General features: G+C 37.9%; 1 protein-coding gene across 2 annotated transcripts in view; it reads left to right on the forward strand.

Annotated features, from left to right (window-relative positions):
* CERS6 (ceramide synthase 6) overlaps positions 1–18919 on the forward strand; it is a 331363-nt gene that overhangs the window by 259723 nt on the left and 52721 nt on the right. For both annotated transcript variants that reach the window (XM_025934798.2, XM_025934799.2), the window contains exons 7-8: positions 11263–11391; positions 14103–14209. In XM_025934798.2, coding sequence (XP_025790583.1) covers positions 11263–11391; positions 14103–14209 — 236 coding nt within the window. The remainder of the gene's footprint in view (positions 1–11262; positions 11392–14102; positions 14210–18919) is intronic.

Below are 18919 nucleotides of genomic sequence, written 5' to 3' on the forward strand. Positions count from 1 at the left end.
CTTCTTGACGGGCTTGTGTTTGCTGTCTAGTAACCTCTGTAGAGAATAGCTGGAGCTGTTGCTACGAATGCTTTAGCTGCCTTTTAGGGGCTTGCCATGCTCTGGATTTTCCTGCTTCAGTTAGTTTTAGAGTGAAGAAAATGCATCTCCTTTATAAGGAAGCAGGATGGCATGGAATTTAATGAAATAATATCCGTGAAACTTGTGTAGTGCTTGATGAATAGAGCTTAGAACATCACCTAGCACATAGTGATCAAAATTTGGCTGAATCAATATATAGTGCTAAAACCAGCCAACAAACAAAAACCTCCAAAACTAATGGTCACAAATTGTTGTATTTTTGGTCAATTAAAGTTAGCAAAAATAATTAGGAAGGGGAACTGACTTAAAGTTGCCAATTTTTTACTTTGTCTAGTAAGGAAATTTAAAGAACACCTGCTACTTACCACCCTCAATTCATAAAGGAAGTTTTAATATTTTAAAGGAGAAAGGACACCTTGTAATAAAGGACAGATCTTTAAATGTATCTTTATGAAAAAGTTATTATTTTTCTCATTTTCTTCTAGACTAGGGAATAGTTATGGGTATTTTGCCTTAGAAGTTAAAAGGATGGGCTCTGGAATCCATCTACCTTCTCAGCACCACTGGTATGACCTTGACCAACTTACTGTGCCTTGCTTTGCTGATCCAAAGAATGGAGTTCATATAACCTAAGTCACAAGGGTATTATGTGCATAAAAAAGTAATACATGAGCAGTGCCTGGCACATAGTAAATGCTCAATAAATGTTAGCTATTACTATAGTAATTAACTTGGTTCACCAAATATTGCCACCTCTCTACCCCCAGGCACTCGTTCCTTCTCAGCCATGCCCCCTCTTGTGGTTGGATGGGGCCAGGTGACTGGTAGGCTGTGAGCAAAACTGACTTGAGTCACTTTGGGACTGAGGTATTTTCTAGATCAGCAGTTCTCAAAGTATAGTCTGCGGACCCATGGAGATCCTTTCAGGAGGTCTGCGAGGTCAAAACTGTTTTCATCCTATACTAAGATGTCATCTGCTCCTCTGACTGCGTTGAAATTGTACTCATAGTCCAGGAGTAATAGTGGCCAAAGTTGCAGGCAGTGGCCCCAAACTGTACTAGTAATTGGGTTCTTCACTGCCACATGCTTACAGGAAGAAAAGTTGCCAGTTTCAGTTAAGAATGTTCTTGATGAAGCACTGAGGAGTGTTAATTTTATTAAATCTCTCTTCTTGGGTACACACTTAAAAGTGTCTTGTGTGATGAAGTAGGAAGTAGGCGTAAAGAACTTGTGCAGCTTAACAGTGTACAATAGTGTCCCCAGGAAGAGCATGTGCACGTAGAGCTTTCTGTTGGAAGCTGAACTACCTGCTTTCTTCTCCCATAGATCTCATTTTTACTTGGAAGAATGACTAACCGACTGTGGTTATTCCAACTTACGTGTTTGGGAATCATTTTTTTGAAAATGCAAAAGTGACTTTGTCAAGTTGTTTCAAGAAAAAAAATGACAATGTTTGTTGTCAATGATAAAACTGAAGTTCTCATGCAAAGGTAGATTTTTGGAAGACTTGTGTCCACCAGCGAGAGCTTGATAGCATCTCAATCCATAAAGACTTCTCTAATGAGATTGGTAGTGATATTAATAAAAGTGATTTTTTAGAATATTAACTCAGGGAACCAGTATTTTCCAAATGACTAATGCATGAGCTGCAGTGGCATGCATGAGTAAAAGATTCATTCAAAGGTCAAGACAGACCAAAGGACTTCACTGTAAAAGAATATGAAAGGGGCATTGATATGGTTTTAGACTCTACATTGCACCTAACCTTTGAGAATATCCCACTTGTCAAATTTTGGTACAATATCAAAGAATATTCATAACTGTCTGAAAAGACTGTTAAGATACTTGTCCCTTTCCAACCGTTAGGCACTTGTTATACTTCAACCAAAATAGCTTAGGACAACAGATTGAATGTATATGCAGTTAAAGAGAATCCAACTCGGGGCACCTGGGTGGCGCAGTCGGTTAAGTGTCCGACTTCAGCCAGGTCACGATCTCGCGGTCCGTGAGTTCGAGCCCCGCGTCAGGCTGATGGCTCAGAGCCTGGAGCCTGTGTCCGATTCTGTGTCTCCCTCTCTCTCTGCCCCTCCTCCGTTCATGCTCTGTCTCTCTCTGTCCCAAAAATAAATAAACGTTGGAAAAAAAAAAAAAGAGAATCCAACTCTCCTGTCTTATCTTAAGCCAGACGTCAAAGAGATTTGAAATAATGTAAAACACAGCCATTACATTACAAATAATGTAAAACGCAGCTCCTCACTATTTTTTTTTTAGTTTTAGAAAATGTAGTTATTTTTCATAAAAAATATTTGTTAATTAACATGTAATAGACTTTATTTAATAAATGTGTTTTACCTATGTTTTGTATTTCTCAGTTTTAACATCTAATGTGGATACTAATAGATATAACCCACATCAAGAAACACTTTTTGGTGTCCTCAATGATTTTTAAAAATACAAAAGTGGTCTGAGACAAGAACGTTTAAGAACTGCTGGTGGAGATTATTTTTAAGGATTTTCTAGAGATACGATTCCAAGGTAGTGCCTCAGCTTGTATTGATGTGTCCTTGTCCTTTGTTTGCAAAGCTCAGATCACAACAATGACACGTGCCCATCCTGAGAGAGATGGAACGTGATGTGGTGTTCTCTCTGTGTCACCTGTGCACTAGACACAGGCAGGCAGGCCACTTTATGGCTTCTTGCCCAGAGGTGCAGAGTTGCTCTTTTGTGTGTCCACTTGTGATTGGAGTAGGAGTATCCTGCCTCCAGAGTTCTGAGGCAGATATTCCTGACTCTTAGGCCTTGGTTCTGTTGCTTTCTCAATACTGTGTCTTCAGAATATAAGAAGGGTAGAAGAGGCAGCTCATTTTAATAAGCTACCACCTGTGAGTAGAACATTTCAACCCAGTGCTGTGTGTAGGCTGGTGGGAAGACAATGGAACAGTGTTGTCTGGAAGAGAAATGTGTCTTCTGGGGCAATTTTATCAGATTTTATTCAAAGGCTGCCTTAACAAGTGGCTTAATCTGGCAGTCAGACTCCCAAGTGCCCTGCCAGGGGAGGGCTCTCAAGCATCTTTAGATGTCACAGTCAGACTGCTGGACCATAGACAGACCTGGGGCAGGGTGGCAGCACACGTCCTGCAGTCCACAGTGCAGGAGGGTGCCAGCCAGGAGCCTCTTCTTCCAGTGTGGTGCAAAGAGTCTCAGCATTGCCCCATTGCAGAGACCCACATGCCATGACATATTGCTGCTGGTCTAGGGCTCTGGGGCTTTAAGTCTAGGGTCTGTGGAGTCCCACCGTCTCGCAGGAGGTTACATCAGTACTTGAAAGGTTCCACTTTCGTTTGGTTGGTTGAGTCATTCAGTTTCCTCTGGGGAGTTTCTCTCAAGTCACCCCAGGGGTCTTGGAAACACACCCACTCTGGTTTATCATAGCTCTAACTCTCTCCCCAACTCCATTAATCCCCTCTGTTTCTGTCCCCATAAATACAAATGGATCCACTCTCACATCCTTCCTTCTGTCTTCCTAAGAAGGGGCACCCTTTCCACTCATGGCTAACCCTGCACCTTTGCTCTTGGTCCCCCTTCTCTCCCTGCCTTCCAGATATGGACCGTGTTCCCCTTGTTAGTCTCTCATATATGTTTCCAGAAGTGTCCTCTCTCTACAGGGTCCTTCCTCACAGCCATCTTTTCTCACATGTTTGTTTCTGAGAAGCAGCCTGCTGCATAGTTAGGAGCCTGGGCTCTGGGGTCACACACAACTGAATTCAGATGTGGTCTCAAGCCCATTCTTACTGTGTGACTTTGGAATAATTGTATAACATCTCTGTGCCTCAGTTTCTTTCCAAAATTCAGTTCTAATAGTACTTGCTTTATGTGACTAAATGACAGCATCAGACAGAGCCTTTGGGGCTTGAAAATTAGTAGGCAGATTGGAAGGTAGATAGGACTTCACCACGTAGTCGAAGTAGAGTGGGGCTTGGAGAAAAGAAGAGAAACTACCAGCATTCCAGCCAGAAAAAAAAAAACCCACATGGCTAGAGGCCTGCATGGGGCCAAGAAGAAGCATGACAGGTGAGTTCTGCAGGTAGAGTTCTGGCTGCTTGTGAAGAGGAGTGGGGAGCTCAGGCAGCTAAAGAACGAGGAGTTAGAGGACAAGAGATAAGGCTGATGATAACAGTAAGAGTTCCTCTGAACCCCTTCTGACAACTTACAGCATCGTCTCAACTTGGGTGATCTGAAGGAGACATGTTTCATCTTCATCTAAAGCACAAAATTGAGTCCTTGATTGTTGTCATTTTGCGCCTCAAGGGCTTTGGTAGTAAATATGAAGATGATGGCTTTTGAGTCCTGGGATGTTTCTGATTTTACTTGAGCACAGTCTGCCCCCTACTGATCATTCTGGATGTTTTCAACCTAAATGGGTTTACTTGATATCATTAAGTGCTGCCATTTGCTTTCATCCTCAAGGATATTGGGGGGAGGGGAGGGAGAGGAGAGGGGGAGAGAATAAAGTCTGTAAACCTGTGCACCACTTAAAACTGTTATATTTAAAGTGTCTCAGAAGTGACCCTTCTAGCATTAAAAACTAGTTAGTGTGACTGGGCCAAGTGTAATTTAAATGGAGCCCAGAACGCATATATTAAGGCCTCCAACTCCAGGCACTTGTAATTTGACACAACTGTTAGTGATAAAATTTCTGAAGACCCAAAGTTCAATGAGAAAAATAAATGCATGTATAATTAAGAAAAATATCTACGTCGTTTGAAAGCATAATGTATTTCAAGAGTGTGCTCTTGATGAAGAAAGGAAAGGAAAACATGAAGGAGGACTCCAGGGAGTTGCAAATTAAGTTCTGTGCTCTGACCAGGCACACTGGAAGGGAATTAGTGGCACTATCTTACTATTTTCTGTTGTGCAAATAAAATTTTATTGTATTCTTCTCCACAGTAATAAAATCAATTAAAGATTAAATATTAACTAAATAACACATAGGAGACAAGATTATGAGTTCTTGATCTTGAAATGGTACCATAAATGTTACACAGGAGAAAGATTGGGTAAACACTGCTTATCCAGCGGTTCTTTACTTCATTTTGTATAAGTTCCCAGAAGCTATAAAGTAAAGGCACATCTGACAGTAGGGAAAGTAATATTGCCTCCAGACAGCTTTTGTTTTGAAAGCCAATAAAGAAACTTCGTGATTTTCAAATATGAGAATTTTAATAGATACCTGCAAAACTTTTTTGATAGTTGATCTGAATTTTAAGAGTAATATTTTATGATTTCTTCAGAACAAGTAAAAATTAAATCTCTTGTACATTCTTTATCTGAGAAAGTTGGACATAATACTATGCAATTGTCACATCTCAGATAACATGATTTAAGTATCCCATAATATGTCCTTAGATGCAGCTCTAAGACAGGGGTCATCAGACTTTTCTGTGAAGGGCCAGATAGTAAATATTTTAAACTTGCAGGCCACATAGTCTCTGTTGCAAGTATTCAACTCTGCCACATTAGGAAGAATTCTGCCACAGACAATGGTTAAACAAATGAATGCGACAGTGTTCTCTTTATTTACAAAAATAAATGGGGAGCCAGATTTGGCTTGGGGGCTATAGTGTGCCTTTCTCTGCTCTAAGGTAGAGTAACCTAGGTGTACATATTGACCAAATAGTGAGGATATGAGATTTGAGTATGGCTAATAGAGATATTTAAATCATATCAGTACATATTTTTTAAACATTTTGATAATAACAGTAGTAAATTCAGTCTTTAATCAGTTTCTTGGCATTTACTGTTTTTAGAATGATGTTTATATATGACAGTTAACTTCCTCAAAGACCTGAGTCTGTATACATTTAGTACAAAGGTGGAAAAATCTAATCTATTGAAAAAAAAGTGTTGAAATAAACTTGATTTGGTGTAAATGAGGTTTTATTCATGGATTGAGTTTTAGAGAAGAGATAATTGAATAATTTCTGCTAGAACTACTCTACTTTATAATTGAACAAATATTTCTCAAATCAATCACACATTTTTATCCCTTCCCAAATTCTCCTGTGAATATTTACCCTAGCATGCCTAGGCTACCCATGAGAGTGAAAGTGAATTCACATTGCAGTTTTTGAAGAGGCTTGTTATTTAAAATATCTCTCTTTAAATGGCACATTTAACCAGTTCTCTTTATAGTACACCAAAATTCAAGGCCAGTTAAAAATAAAATACCCAAATAAATTGAGGGAGATTGCAGATACCCAAAGGTTGACATTTAAATACATTGTGTGAACTTTTCACATCACGCATGGGTAAGAGAAAGGTATAATTGTTTTCAGATTGCCTAATATGGGGCAAATCAGAATCAACTCATTTCTGTTGATCACCATGAATATACTTTTATTTCCGTCATCATCTCAAGATCTAGACAGTTTTTTAGTCTCTTGTTTCTTTTTTTAAGAATTTTTTTTTTTAATATACTCATGCTCTCCCTCAGGACTTTAGCTATAGCCAAAGGTTGAGAACCTATGATATTTTTGTTATTACCTCAACAGAAAAAGTATTTACCTATGATTATTCTTGCTATATGTAAGTTTTCTCTGAAATCCTCCCCCACTGCCATCTGTATGTTTGTGCTGCAGCAGGACTGGAGCCTGACTGGCCACTCTGCCCTGCACGTTGCCAGGTTACCTGCCACAAGTCCACTTCCTGCCCAACCGTGCTTCTCCCCAACTTGCTGACTTTCACCGTCAGGTTGCAAACTCCCAAGTGAAGAGATAGGAAGACAGTTTGTTATTGATCTCTATTAAAAATGACATGTTATTCTGTCAAAAGTCACACAAATTTCTATGTACCCTGAAGGTTCAAATTAAAAAAAAAAAACTGTTTAAAAGCCAAAACAAAACAAATAGACATGAGAGATTTCAACGATGGTTGCAGTTGCCATGCACTGAAATCAGTCTTAAATTATGATGTTGTCCTTCTGTTCCTTAGAGAATTTGAAAATCTGTTAAATGGGTAACCTGGTGCTAATTATCTGATTTCTATTCATTCTATTAAAGTTTATTATATTTATTTTATTTGTTAAATTCAGGTTAGCTAATACATGTCATTTGCATCTGAGAGGGAAGAGTTTTCTTTGCCTTACACTTTAGAAATATTTCATATTCTTCACTATTCATGCACATCTAAATCAGCTATCACTTAAAATCTTGGCCTCCTTGGGGCGCCTGGGTGGCTCAGTTGGTTGAGCGTCTGACTTCAGCTCAGGTCATGATCTCACGGTCCATGGGTTCGAGCCCCACGTCGGGCTCTGTGCTGACAGCTCAGAGCCTGGAGCCTGTTTCAGATTCTGTGCCTCCCTCTCTCTCTCTGCCCCTCCCCTGTTCATGCTCTGTCTCTCTCTGTCTCAAAAATAAATAAACGTTAAAAAAAAAAAATCTTGGCCTCCTTATTCCTTTTTTCAGAAGGTTCACCAGTGTTTTGCTTTATTTGTTGCAAAGATTATTCCCAAAAGAAACTATAAGAAATTATTAATACTTTATCCAGGAAATGGGAATTTAAGGAACAAGCTTCTTGTTGTTTGTGGGGTTTTTTTCCTAATGAGTAATGAGTTAATTTTGCTTTCATAAAAACTTGCATATCAAGATGAATTTCTGGTGCCTCCTGGAGACAGAGCATTATTTGCAAGACTCTCTGCATCCTGATCATTGCCAAGGGAGTTCCATCGTATAGAACATCAGACTTAGTTTTAATGAGAAGGGTGATCCCTCTGGCCTTTCGTCACTAATACTTTATTTTGTATAAATTCCTCTTGGGGAACTGAATTAAGGATGCCATTTCTCATTATAACAGTTGGAGATGGAGCCCAAGTAGCTGGAATTTCTGTTGTGGAAGCAACACAGATCAGACTAAGAGGCTGTTCTAGGTTCTCCAAATGCCATTCAGTATGTAATAAGGAAAAAAACACCATTGTCTTACCAGTTTCTGCTATTAAAATGGATGGCTCTTCCTTGAATTCTTTCATTATAGATTCATTCTAATTGACTCTGAGTCAAGACCACATCGATTTTCATTTCTTTCTCTGATAATTAAGAGGGAACAGCCACTGGAATGAGGGCTGAGGTCAGGGTCTGTATTAGGCAGGAAACATGGAAGGAGCCCTTGATCTTGGCTGTGAAGATGTCCAGAAACAATATGGCAGAACAGCAGGAGGTTGGGAACACCAGTGAAGCAGTCTGTTTTGAATCAGGTCTTTGGAATCAGTCCTTAGTCTGAGGGCCAAGAAGAAATCACAGTCTTTCTACCTAATTGCTGCTACCAAGAATGCAGGAAAACATTCTCAACCGAAAATAGTAAGATTCCTGCAGCTATCCCTGTGTGTTCACACCAGTCATTTTCAGCAATAACAAACATGAGGATGAGGTTTCCTACCCTGCATTGATAATGTCCAAGTTGACAATTTATGTATAAAACTATTATTTGGACCAGATTCAATACCTGTAAAAAGAAAGATATCAAGGTAAGGAGATGTAACACATAAAATAATGATTTGCATGGCTTTTATTTGAAGGTATTTTGTATAATGCTTTCTGAGGCAGAAATGTAAAAGACAATTAACTCATTATTCATGCTTTTTTCATATTCATACAGATATGACTGTATAATGAAAATTGGTCTTTTGCCATGGGCATAATGCTGAGTCTCTCAGTAATAAGTATTTTCCAGGACCAGGGGATTTATATGCTAAAATCATTTTCACAAAGCAAACTTTGCCTCAAAAACAAGGCTCTTGTTTTTAGGGGATGCTTGCTATATTGCCAAGATCTTTGTGTTGTTTACCAACAGTTACATCAGATACAAATTAGGAAATTTAATTATAAAATGGTCCTAATCATCCATAAGTGTTTTAATTAGCTTATATTTATTCATTTTTAAACTAAATAGAGAAACTTCTGTTTTCTTTCAGTAAATCCAGAGCAGTCATTCAGGGCTGAACAATAACAAATGTGGAAAATGTTCGGGTTAGGCGCTCAGCTGGTTAGACTTTAAATCTGTGTATTGAGCTTGGGCAAATATAAACCCACTCAACTATTGGATTAAGTGCTATATGTTTTCATGCAATTAGGTTTGAGAAACAGTTTAAAATATCAGTTGATAGGTTAGTTCCACTTGATGCATTGTTTCAAAGTAGTTACTGTCTGGTAGAACACTATACTCCAGGTAATGGAACCTAATACATTTTTGATAACAGCCTGGAGAGAAGAGATTTCATCTTCCAGTGGAAAACATTATCAGAACAATTTTCATTGTATGCCTAAGGCATTTGGGTATTGTCCAACTTTAATGATTTAGGAAAATCCTAGATCCCACAAGAACATCAGAAAATCAGAAGTAGGTAAAACTAGTAAGTTGAGTCTGTATATAATCTCACTCATGAAACTCATTAAGTAACATGATCATTATTTCTCTCTGCCAGTGAGCTGAGAACTAAATGGGGAATGTGGTTCTGAAGGAAGGAGCATAGCGGTAGGTCAAGAGTGTGCAAGATTTGGTTCTGTGGTTCTGCTGTGGGCAGTTAGGATTGACTGATGCAAGACGGATAATTTTTCCAACAGTGGTATCCACAATCAACATAATATGGTTAATCTGGAGACTAGGTTAACTGAAAGTAAGAGAAATAGTTGCAATTCCTTTTTAAAATGATCTGACCTTATTTAGGACATGAAAACATTGTTTATCCTAGTAATAAATCAATATGTATGGTTATCAATAACCATACATAGTGGCACTTGCCAAGGCAGAAAAGTAACCTTTGGATATAGTCACCAGAGTATATACAGAACAATTTAAACACTGTGAGTTTAACACACACACACACACACACATACACACACACACACACACACACACATTTAACTTTTCATCATTGCCATTTAAAGCTTGATTTTATAAAACATAAAAAAATATTTTTAAGTGTTCTGTATCACAGGAATTTAAATAGTATAAATATCCATAGCCTTGTAGGTTCACGTTATATATATTAAAATCAAATAATTGAATTTTTTTCAATATAGGAACTACACAATGAAATAAATGGCACAGGACCTAATAGCAATATTTCATTACTTATGGATTAGTATTAGTTACTTTCAAGATCTAAACAAAGGCCATTGTTTAAATGTTTTAAAACGATTTAAAAGTCACCACAGTTGACCTTTCAAATCTGAAACTATATGACATCAATAGCTGCTGAATAAAGCAGTGTATATATGCACATACTTGCTCTCTCTCTTTCTCAGTTTCATAATATGCCTTTCATTTTTGGCTAATTTATTTGTCACTACATGAATAGTGTATTTTTCCAAGGCTTCAAGTAGATAACCATTAGGGCCAATCTTGGCATTTAAAATCCCAGAGAAGTTCAAGTATACTTTGGGAGAGAGAGATTTATAAACAAGAGTAAAAATATTAGTAAATGAGAGACTGTATTTCCAAGCAACAGAAATCCCACATCACAGCAAACCATGTCCAGATGGTTAGAAGATAAATCTATGTCAGAGAAAGATGATCTTTTCATATGGGCCAACAAGCAACTCCATTGAAGTTGACCACAATAAGGATGGCCAATTTACCATTACTATTGCCATTTTTGTTCCTAATGACTGTGGACCAGTAATGGTTAAGATTTAGAGCTTGATTTTGTAGGAGTCATCAGAAAAGCCACATATTAGGATTCTTATTTTAACGTTCCAGTGGACAGATTCCAGGAGAAGGATGCAAAATCCCCAGCCACAGAAGTCAGAGAAGTGGTTCAGTTGGACCTGCACGGCTGCCCAAAAGATTTTACTCAAGTACAAATCCAAGTAATGCCTTTCTTTGCTTGAAATCCTGAGGTAATTTCTCCCATAGCTTCAAATTCCTTGGTTTAGTACAAAACACTCTTTATGATCTGGCCTTAGCCTTGGCATTTATCACATTCTCGAGAGTCACTGGTCCCTGGTGTGTGTCTGCCACTCTGTGGTGAACTCCCAGAGGGTACGAAATATATCTTATTCATCTTAGGATCCCCAGTGCTAGGTCCAGTAAGAACCTCAGTAAGTATCTGTTGAATGGTTGAACAGATGGATGGAAATATTGCAGTAGTCTAAGACCTAACATGGCTGTGTTTTTTCCTTCCCCAAGGACTTTGGCATCATGATCCTGCATCACATTGTAGCTATTTTCTTGATTTCCTTTTCATATGTCAACAATATGGCCCGAGTAGGGACCCTGATCCTCTGTCTTCACGATTCATCTGATGCTCTTCTAGAGGTAAACATTTTCTTTCATCTTTAAGAGTTCAAAATCCAGAATTCAGGAAATCCCCAAGACCATCACTTCTATAGTATGCTAGACAGTGTTGGGGGAAGATAGTATATGATTGATTTGAAGCTGCTGAGTGTTTCTTTTGGAAATTGTTAAAGTGAGACTTTAGTATATAAATTTTTGTACTAAGAATGTTGATCATCATAGGATTCTTTATTACTAGAACAATGAAAACCTTCACTATTCCACACTTAAGAAAATGGATGTTTTACAATCAGAAAATCATTATCTGAATAGGTTTTGTTTCTGGTGTTGTAAAGTTCCACACTGATGTATATGGGAAGTGTAGATAACTCAATTCAGTTATTAATGGTAGTTGTACATCCTGATGAAGTTATTTAACGATCATAGTTTTTGTTCACAATATACATGTTATCCTAGTATTTTTACAGTGAGAAGTGTATATGATTTGCATATTAAATATAAAAACTATGTTCTCTCTATATATAAGTATAAAGAGTATCTGAGGAAATATTGGTTGTATTTTTATTAACTTTCTAAACCATTATTATTTAGGATCATTTAAGTAGCAAAAAAACAAAACCAAACAAAACACCAAGAAAAAGTAAAAGAAAAATGCTTCTAGCATATTTCAAAAGATAAAATCCCACGGAAAATTTTGATGTGGTATTTACTGTTAATCATGGCCCCTATGAAGAGACACGCCCAATAGAGATATATAATTAAATAAAATATTTTAAATTTATGCTAAGAAGTTTATGGAACTGGTGAAAGATAAACTTACCAAAGTATAAATTTCATGTAGAAATGGGTCTTAGAATCTATATGCTGAGTTTTTATTCTTCTTGGCCCACAGTTCTGCCCCTTTGAAGTAATACTGTCACTGTGAATAGAGAAGTGCCCTCAAATAATGATCTACTATTACAGTATAAGCAAAAATTCCATATGATAAAATTGAATCTGCTATAAAGACAATTAGTCAAGGCTTGAAATATATATAGCACTTTATGAAAAATTCTGTTCCCTATAAGGCTATGAAACAGAAACACTGCCCTAATGGGCTAAATATGTCAGATGATAGTGTGGCACTGTGATTTTTAAGTGATTTGAGCTAGGCTCTATTTAGCATATTTTTTAAAGGAGAAATGTAATTGTATAAGAGCAATCTGAAAATCAGTTACCATTTGGCTAAATCCTCAGTATGCTTGAAAGTGGAGATTTATGCAGCAATCTACAGTTTTGAAACCAACCCTGTACAGTTTGCCAACTTTAATGTCTATGGAAATGGCTGGTTGAATCTTTGTCTGCCACTTTTATCCAGAAAAGAAAATCACCCAGAAATGTCAGTCATATGGCTTGAAAGCAAATATTCTTCATCATGTGGATTTTCTTTACATTATACAGTAATGGTTGAGACTATCCAAATAATGAGATATGTCAACCATCAACTCTTTGAAGTGGGATGTATGACCTCGACATTTCAGAAAATTGCATGTTTGATGCCTTTTGATTGAATACCGGTGAAGAATGTAAGAGAAAAATGGTTTACCTAGGCAGAAGGAGGCAGAAGATGATTTTTTCCTTTCTTACTATAAATCATGGTGTCACACCCAAAGTACTCATGAAATTAAAAGTTCATAATCCTGGCTTCTGCTCAGTTAATAGGTATTTTTTTCTTAGGAATCCATTTCTCTCATAGTTCTGTGTTTTACTTGAAGCTACCAAATTTTAGCTTCTGTGGATGCTGTCAACAATCCTTTCAAGGTTGACTCAGCTAATTTAACTTTCTAAGAAGTAGAAATAATGTTATGAATTGAGCAAGACATCTTCAGTTTATAACCCTGTGTGTGGGAGCGTGCAAATTCTAGGTGAAAATGTAGAAAGAGGTGATCAAGCAAAATTATGTTTTCAGCGTCACCTGTTATTAGAATCATCTGTAAAAAGTAGATGGTAGGAAAAGGGATGTAATTTCTTCCTTAACTTATAAAAAGTGGTCATTAAATTACTGACATAAATTGTTAAGAGTAATTCTCATGGACACTTGGAAAATTAGTGACTTTCATCTAGAAAATGACCCATTAATGTAACTTTGAAAATTATACCTAAGTGGATTCATTGAAATAACATGATCTTGACATGTTCTTCATTTCTAAATTTATGAGAATAAGCCAAGAAACTGTCTTCCCAGATATTCCTTATTACTGTTTAAGGAAAACCTATAACTCTAAATAGAAAGAAGAAAGCAGTGCAGAAAGTCTCCATATATTCTGTATAAAGTCTGTGGCCTTAGTGTTTGCAACTCATTAGAGGTTTCAAGGATTGCCTAGTACTTTCTACTCTGACCTGTTATGACAAATTCCTGTGTTGGTGTCTTTGGCTTGCTAATATCATCTATAATGCAAGAATTTTCTTATTTTTCTGTTTCCCTGAGATCAACCATATAATTGAATTTTTCAGGTTGCTGAATGTTTGATTAAATCTGTGACAGTCAGTAGTTCTAATTCTAGCTAATGCTGCATTTCACTCAACTTGTGGGTAATTTATAAATACTGATGCATGATGCATGACATTTCAAAGTAGCTGGCAATTTAATGCATCTGGTAAGTTATATCTTATAGGAGACTCATGCATATTGAAAGAAGCTTTTCATTTATCAGTTTAACTAAATTAATATATCACATTCCTTCTTTTCATAGGCTGCCAAAATGGCAAATTATGCCAAGTTTCAGAAAAGTTGTGATCTTCTGTTTGTTATGTTTGCCATGGTTTTTATCACTGCACGACTGGGCATATTTCCTTTCTGGTGAGTATGCCAATCTTCTTTCTGTTAGAGCCACCCCTTCCACATAGTCTTTATGAATATTTTGCTTTTGAATTTCATTCCAAATATTTAGTGAGAGGTTTAAAGAAAAGTAGGGGAGGGACTCAAGAAATGCCTCGATGTCTTCTTCCAGAAGAGGGTTGTACTCTTTACTAATACTTCCTGCAGGATAGTTAGAGAGGGATGTGGCTTACAGAGGTTCTGAGGCCACAGAAAGCTGTCTGCCATTTTGGTGTCCAGTCTAGAGTATGATTCAGCAAACTTTAACTATGAAAGTTTGAATCCATAAAGGAAACTTGGTGTTTCAACCAGTTATGTATCAGAGATCCTCTGTACCAGGGGTTTACAAAGTATTGTTTCTGGACTGGTAGCAACAGCATCACCAGGGAACTTGATAGCAGTGTAACTTACTGGGCCCCACCCCAGACCTACAGAATCACAAGCTTTGGAGTTGGGTCCTAGAACTCTGTGTTTGGATGAGCCTTCCTGATGGTTCTGCTCCATATTAAAATTTGAGTACCATGTCCTGTGTAATTCTCTTCATCTGCTGTACGTACAGCTAAAACAGATGGAAGGTATAACCTGAAAGTAATCCCTGAAATTCTCTATGACCTATTAATGTCTGGATGTCTTTTGTTTTGTTGAGAGCTAAGGACACACTATGACTGACTTTGATGGAATTTGATAACCTTTCTATAGAAAATAGGTCCAGTGTCATTAATCTTTTTTCCAGAAGGCTATTACTTGAACTAGAAAAGAAATGAGCCCCATAACACGTAAAATCTACCACTGATGGCAGATTTTTTTCCATTTTGAGAAATTGATTTGAATGGAGAATTAAAGCAGTGGAAATTGGAAAAAAATGAGAAATTAAGGGTTGCAGTAATAATTTGCCTAAATAGAAAAATAACCATAATAAATTTGGGACTTTGAAGTGAGTATGTCTATCACTGGAGTTCCATAAACAAATTACTACACACACACACACACACACACACACACCCCTCTCCTTGAGGCTCTAGGCTCTTTTGAACACTTATTTATTATGAAAATCATTTCAAGAAGCAACATTTTGTGTTGGCAAAAAGCATTTATAGAACCCCAATATAGTTTTATGTGCTTATAGGTAGGACACACATGTAATGTTGAATGTAATGCATCTGTAATTACTTCAGGTTTGGGGCTGTCTCAAGATTATTGACATAACTGGTGATAAGAATTTAAATAGAAGTAATTTGGGCAAAATCCAGGACATACTTCTCAAGGGAATAATGGAAAGTTTTTCTTACCTAGGGTTTCTGAGAACTGAGTTACAAAGAAATAAGCATCACTCTCAAGTACTTTGATTTGCTTATATCCCTTGAAGGGTAGAATTAAAACTGAGATGCACCCCTTCTCCTTCCCTGTAGCCAATGTGTAAAAAGCTCTGTAGGTTTAGACGGTAATGAGTTGCCTAGAACATAGACTGCCAAATATAGAAATTATGTAATGCTACCAAAAAATAACTAATAGGTGTGCCCTGTGACGATGCCATAGACTAGCTGCTTAGAAAAATCCTTACAATCAAATACAAAGTAAGAAATTTTATTGCAAATGCTGTAGGACTTCTGCTACCATGCCCCTGCATGCAGCCAAGTTTTTCAAGAGGCAACTTGTGGAGAGAAGTATTTTATTATTCCTAATACAAGCAATAATTTCTATACCTGCTCCCATTGTAGTTGTACATCTAGTGAATGAAATCCTTTTCAGATATATCTAATAAGTTACATTAGTGCCTGGATGACCTTTGTTTCCAATTACTAGAGTGTAATGAGTATTTTTAGTGTTTAAAATTACCACATGCATGACAATCACCAATAGTGTTTTAAATATTTTCCTTAATACTGTGAAATTATTTTACAAGTTCCTTTTAGATTAGGAAATCCTAGAATTGAGGGAGACTACAGGTCACCAGCCCCAGAATCTTCTGCCACCTCTGCCCGGGATAGGAATTCTGTCAGTTTCCCTGATCTAGGAGTATTCCTTCAAAGGTTGAGGTAGAAATGGGTTCTTAAATGAAACAGAAACTTGGGTCTTTAAAATTTATAAGCTAGAGGTTCTTAATCTGTTTAGAAACCCCTGAAACAGTACAAAAAACATGTTTGTGTGTGTATTTTTTTCCTGGAGGAGAGGGTACATGGCTTTATTAGATTCTCAACAAGATCTGTGAGTCCCTCCCCTCCTCAAAAAAGTGCCTCTGGAAACAGACTAAGTGTACCTGCCACTTCGAATGGAAAACTCTTAAGAACGTGAAGATGTCTAACATATCATCTGTAGGCTTTCTTTTCATCAGAAAGCATCTCTAATCCCTTCAATTATTCCTGCTTATTGTTTGCTCGCCTTTGTTTGTTCCTGAGAATTCCTCTTGTCATGATGTTCCAAATGTGGATTTCCTGTTATAAAATACAAAGAACTAAAAACAAGTTTCATTTAGACCTGCATTACTTGGGGTGCCTGGGTGGCTCAGTCAGTTAAGCATCCGACTTCAGCTCAGGTCATAATCTCACAGTTTATGGGTTCAAGCCCCACGTCAGGCTCTGTGCTGACAGCTCAGAGCCTGGAGCCTGCTTCAGATTCTGTATCTCCCTCTCTCTCTGCCCCTCCCTTGCTCATGCTTTGTCTCTGTCTGTCTCTCAAAAATGAATAAATGTTAAAAAAAATTTTTTTTTTTAATTTTTTTTTTCAACTTTTTAAAATTTATTTTTGGGACAGAGAGAGACAGAGCATGAACGGGGGAGGGGCAGAGAGAGAGGGAGACACAGAATCGGAAACAGGCTCCAGGCTCCGAGCCATCAGCCCAGAGCCTGACGCGGGGCTCGAACTCATAGACTGCGAGATCGTGACCTGGCTGAAGTCGGACGCTTAACCGACTGCGCCACCCAGGCGCCCCCAAAAAAATTTTTTTTAAACTGCATTTCTTTTTTTTTTTTTTTTTAATTTTTTTTTTCAACGTTTATTTATTTATTTTTGGGACAGAGAGAGACAGAGCATGAACGGGGGAGGGGCAGAGAGAGAGGGAGACACAGAATCGGAAACAGGCTCCAGGCTCTGAGCCATCAGCCCAGAGCCTGATGCGGGGCTCGAACTCACGGACCGCGAGATCGTGACCTGGCTGAAGTCGGATGCTTAACCGACTGCGCCACCCAGGCGCCCCTAAACTGCATTTCTTTAATGCAGCTTGCCATTGCATTAACTGCAAGCATCTTTGACGTTGTATTGTTGGTGATCTGATAAACATCTGAGCTCCTGCCAGACTAGATCTTCTTCGTCCTGAATTTATTTTTATGTATTTTTATTTCTGTAATGATTTATTTGTATACCTAATTATACAAACTGCATTCCTACCTATTCATTTTTATCATGCTGTTTTCAAATATTCTAGCCCAATTAGGGTCTTCTGAACTACATCCATTGCCATACCTGTCTCTTCCACCTTTATGCTACTTAAGCATATGCCTTTCATGCTTCTCCCAACTCATCGACGAAAAAAGTTGACCTAGAGGTACTCCTGGTACACTGCACTACCGAAGAATCTCTGGGTTGACCTCAGTCTCTCCACCGCCAGTCTTTCTTTATGATCTTTCTACTTGTTACTGTTGTCTCATAACTGTTCTGTCCTCATGCCTGCTATTTCCCCACATTTTTCTAAGGTGTAATCAAAGACTTTATCAAAGGTCTTGTGAAAGTGAGAATTTACTCTGTTGTTTGAGATATCCTCTGCACTTGTAGAGGCAGGGTGAAAAAAGAATACGGGGCCCATCCGGCATGACTTGATTTTAGGAGACCTTCGTTGGCTTCTGGCTCTTCATTTCTAGGTACTTATCCCCATCTGTTTGATTATCTATCTGCAACAGTGAGCTTATCAGTCTAAAATTTCCAGTCTTTTCCTTTTCCATATTGTTTAGGTGTGGACTTTTAGCTCCCAATATGCCACCATTTTTTTAATGTATTCTGTAAATGTTTATTGGGTACCTCCTATATAGCCAGTAAGGGGCTGGGTACTGAGAATTCAGACACAGGACCTGCCTTGGGGCACTTGGTATCAAACCCTGATAGGTCCCTTCATTATTCTGGTTTATAATTTGGGAGGCCTATGGATTATAAATTATTTTCGGAACATTTTCTGGAAATAAAGTAAGATAACTGGATTGTCAGTGTTAAATAGTTTGGTTGAGGTACTAAGGCGCTTTGACAACTAAATAGAGCATTATACTACATAGACTGTGTGTGTGAAACAGTCACTGGCTACTAGAGGGAAGGACCTGGAGGCAGAGTGGACTTCAGTTCTAACAAGCATTTTATTAACTTCTTTCTCCTTCAAGTACTTGTGCTTCGTGGAAGAAGAAACAAAATTGTTCCATGTGCTCTCTGCTCCTCATAGTTTTCAGTCTATTTACATTGGAATCACCAGCAAAATCTTCCGGGTTCCTCCTGACCATACATGTGTTCCCACATCAGCCATCAGAATTTTTGTAATTTGTGAGTTTAACACTGGGATCATTCTTCTTTTTAATTAAGTTTATTTATTTATTTTGAGAGAGAGATGGGGGAGAGTGGCTGAGAGACAGAGAGAGAGAATCCGCAGTGACAATGTGGAGCCTGATGCAAGGGCTTGAACTCACGAAACGTGAGATCATGACCTGAGCCAAAATC

The sequence above is a fragment of the Puma concolor genome, chromosome C1 (assembly GCF_028749965.1).
Source record: "Puma concolor isolate L17-30 chromosome C1, mPumCon1.1.hap2, whole genome shotgun sequence".
Taxonomy (NCBI): domain Eukaryota; kingdom Metazoa; phylum Chordata; class Mammalia; order Carnivora; family Felidae; genus Puma; species Puma concolor.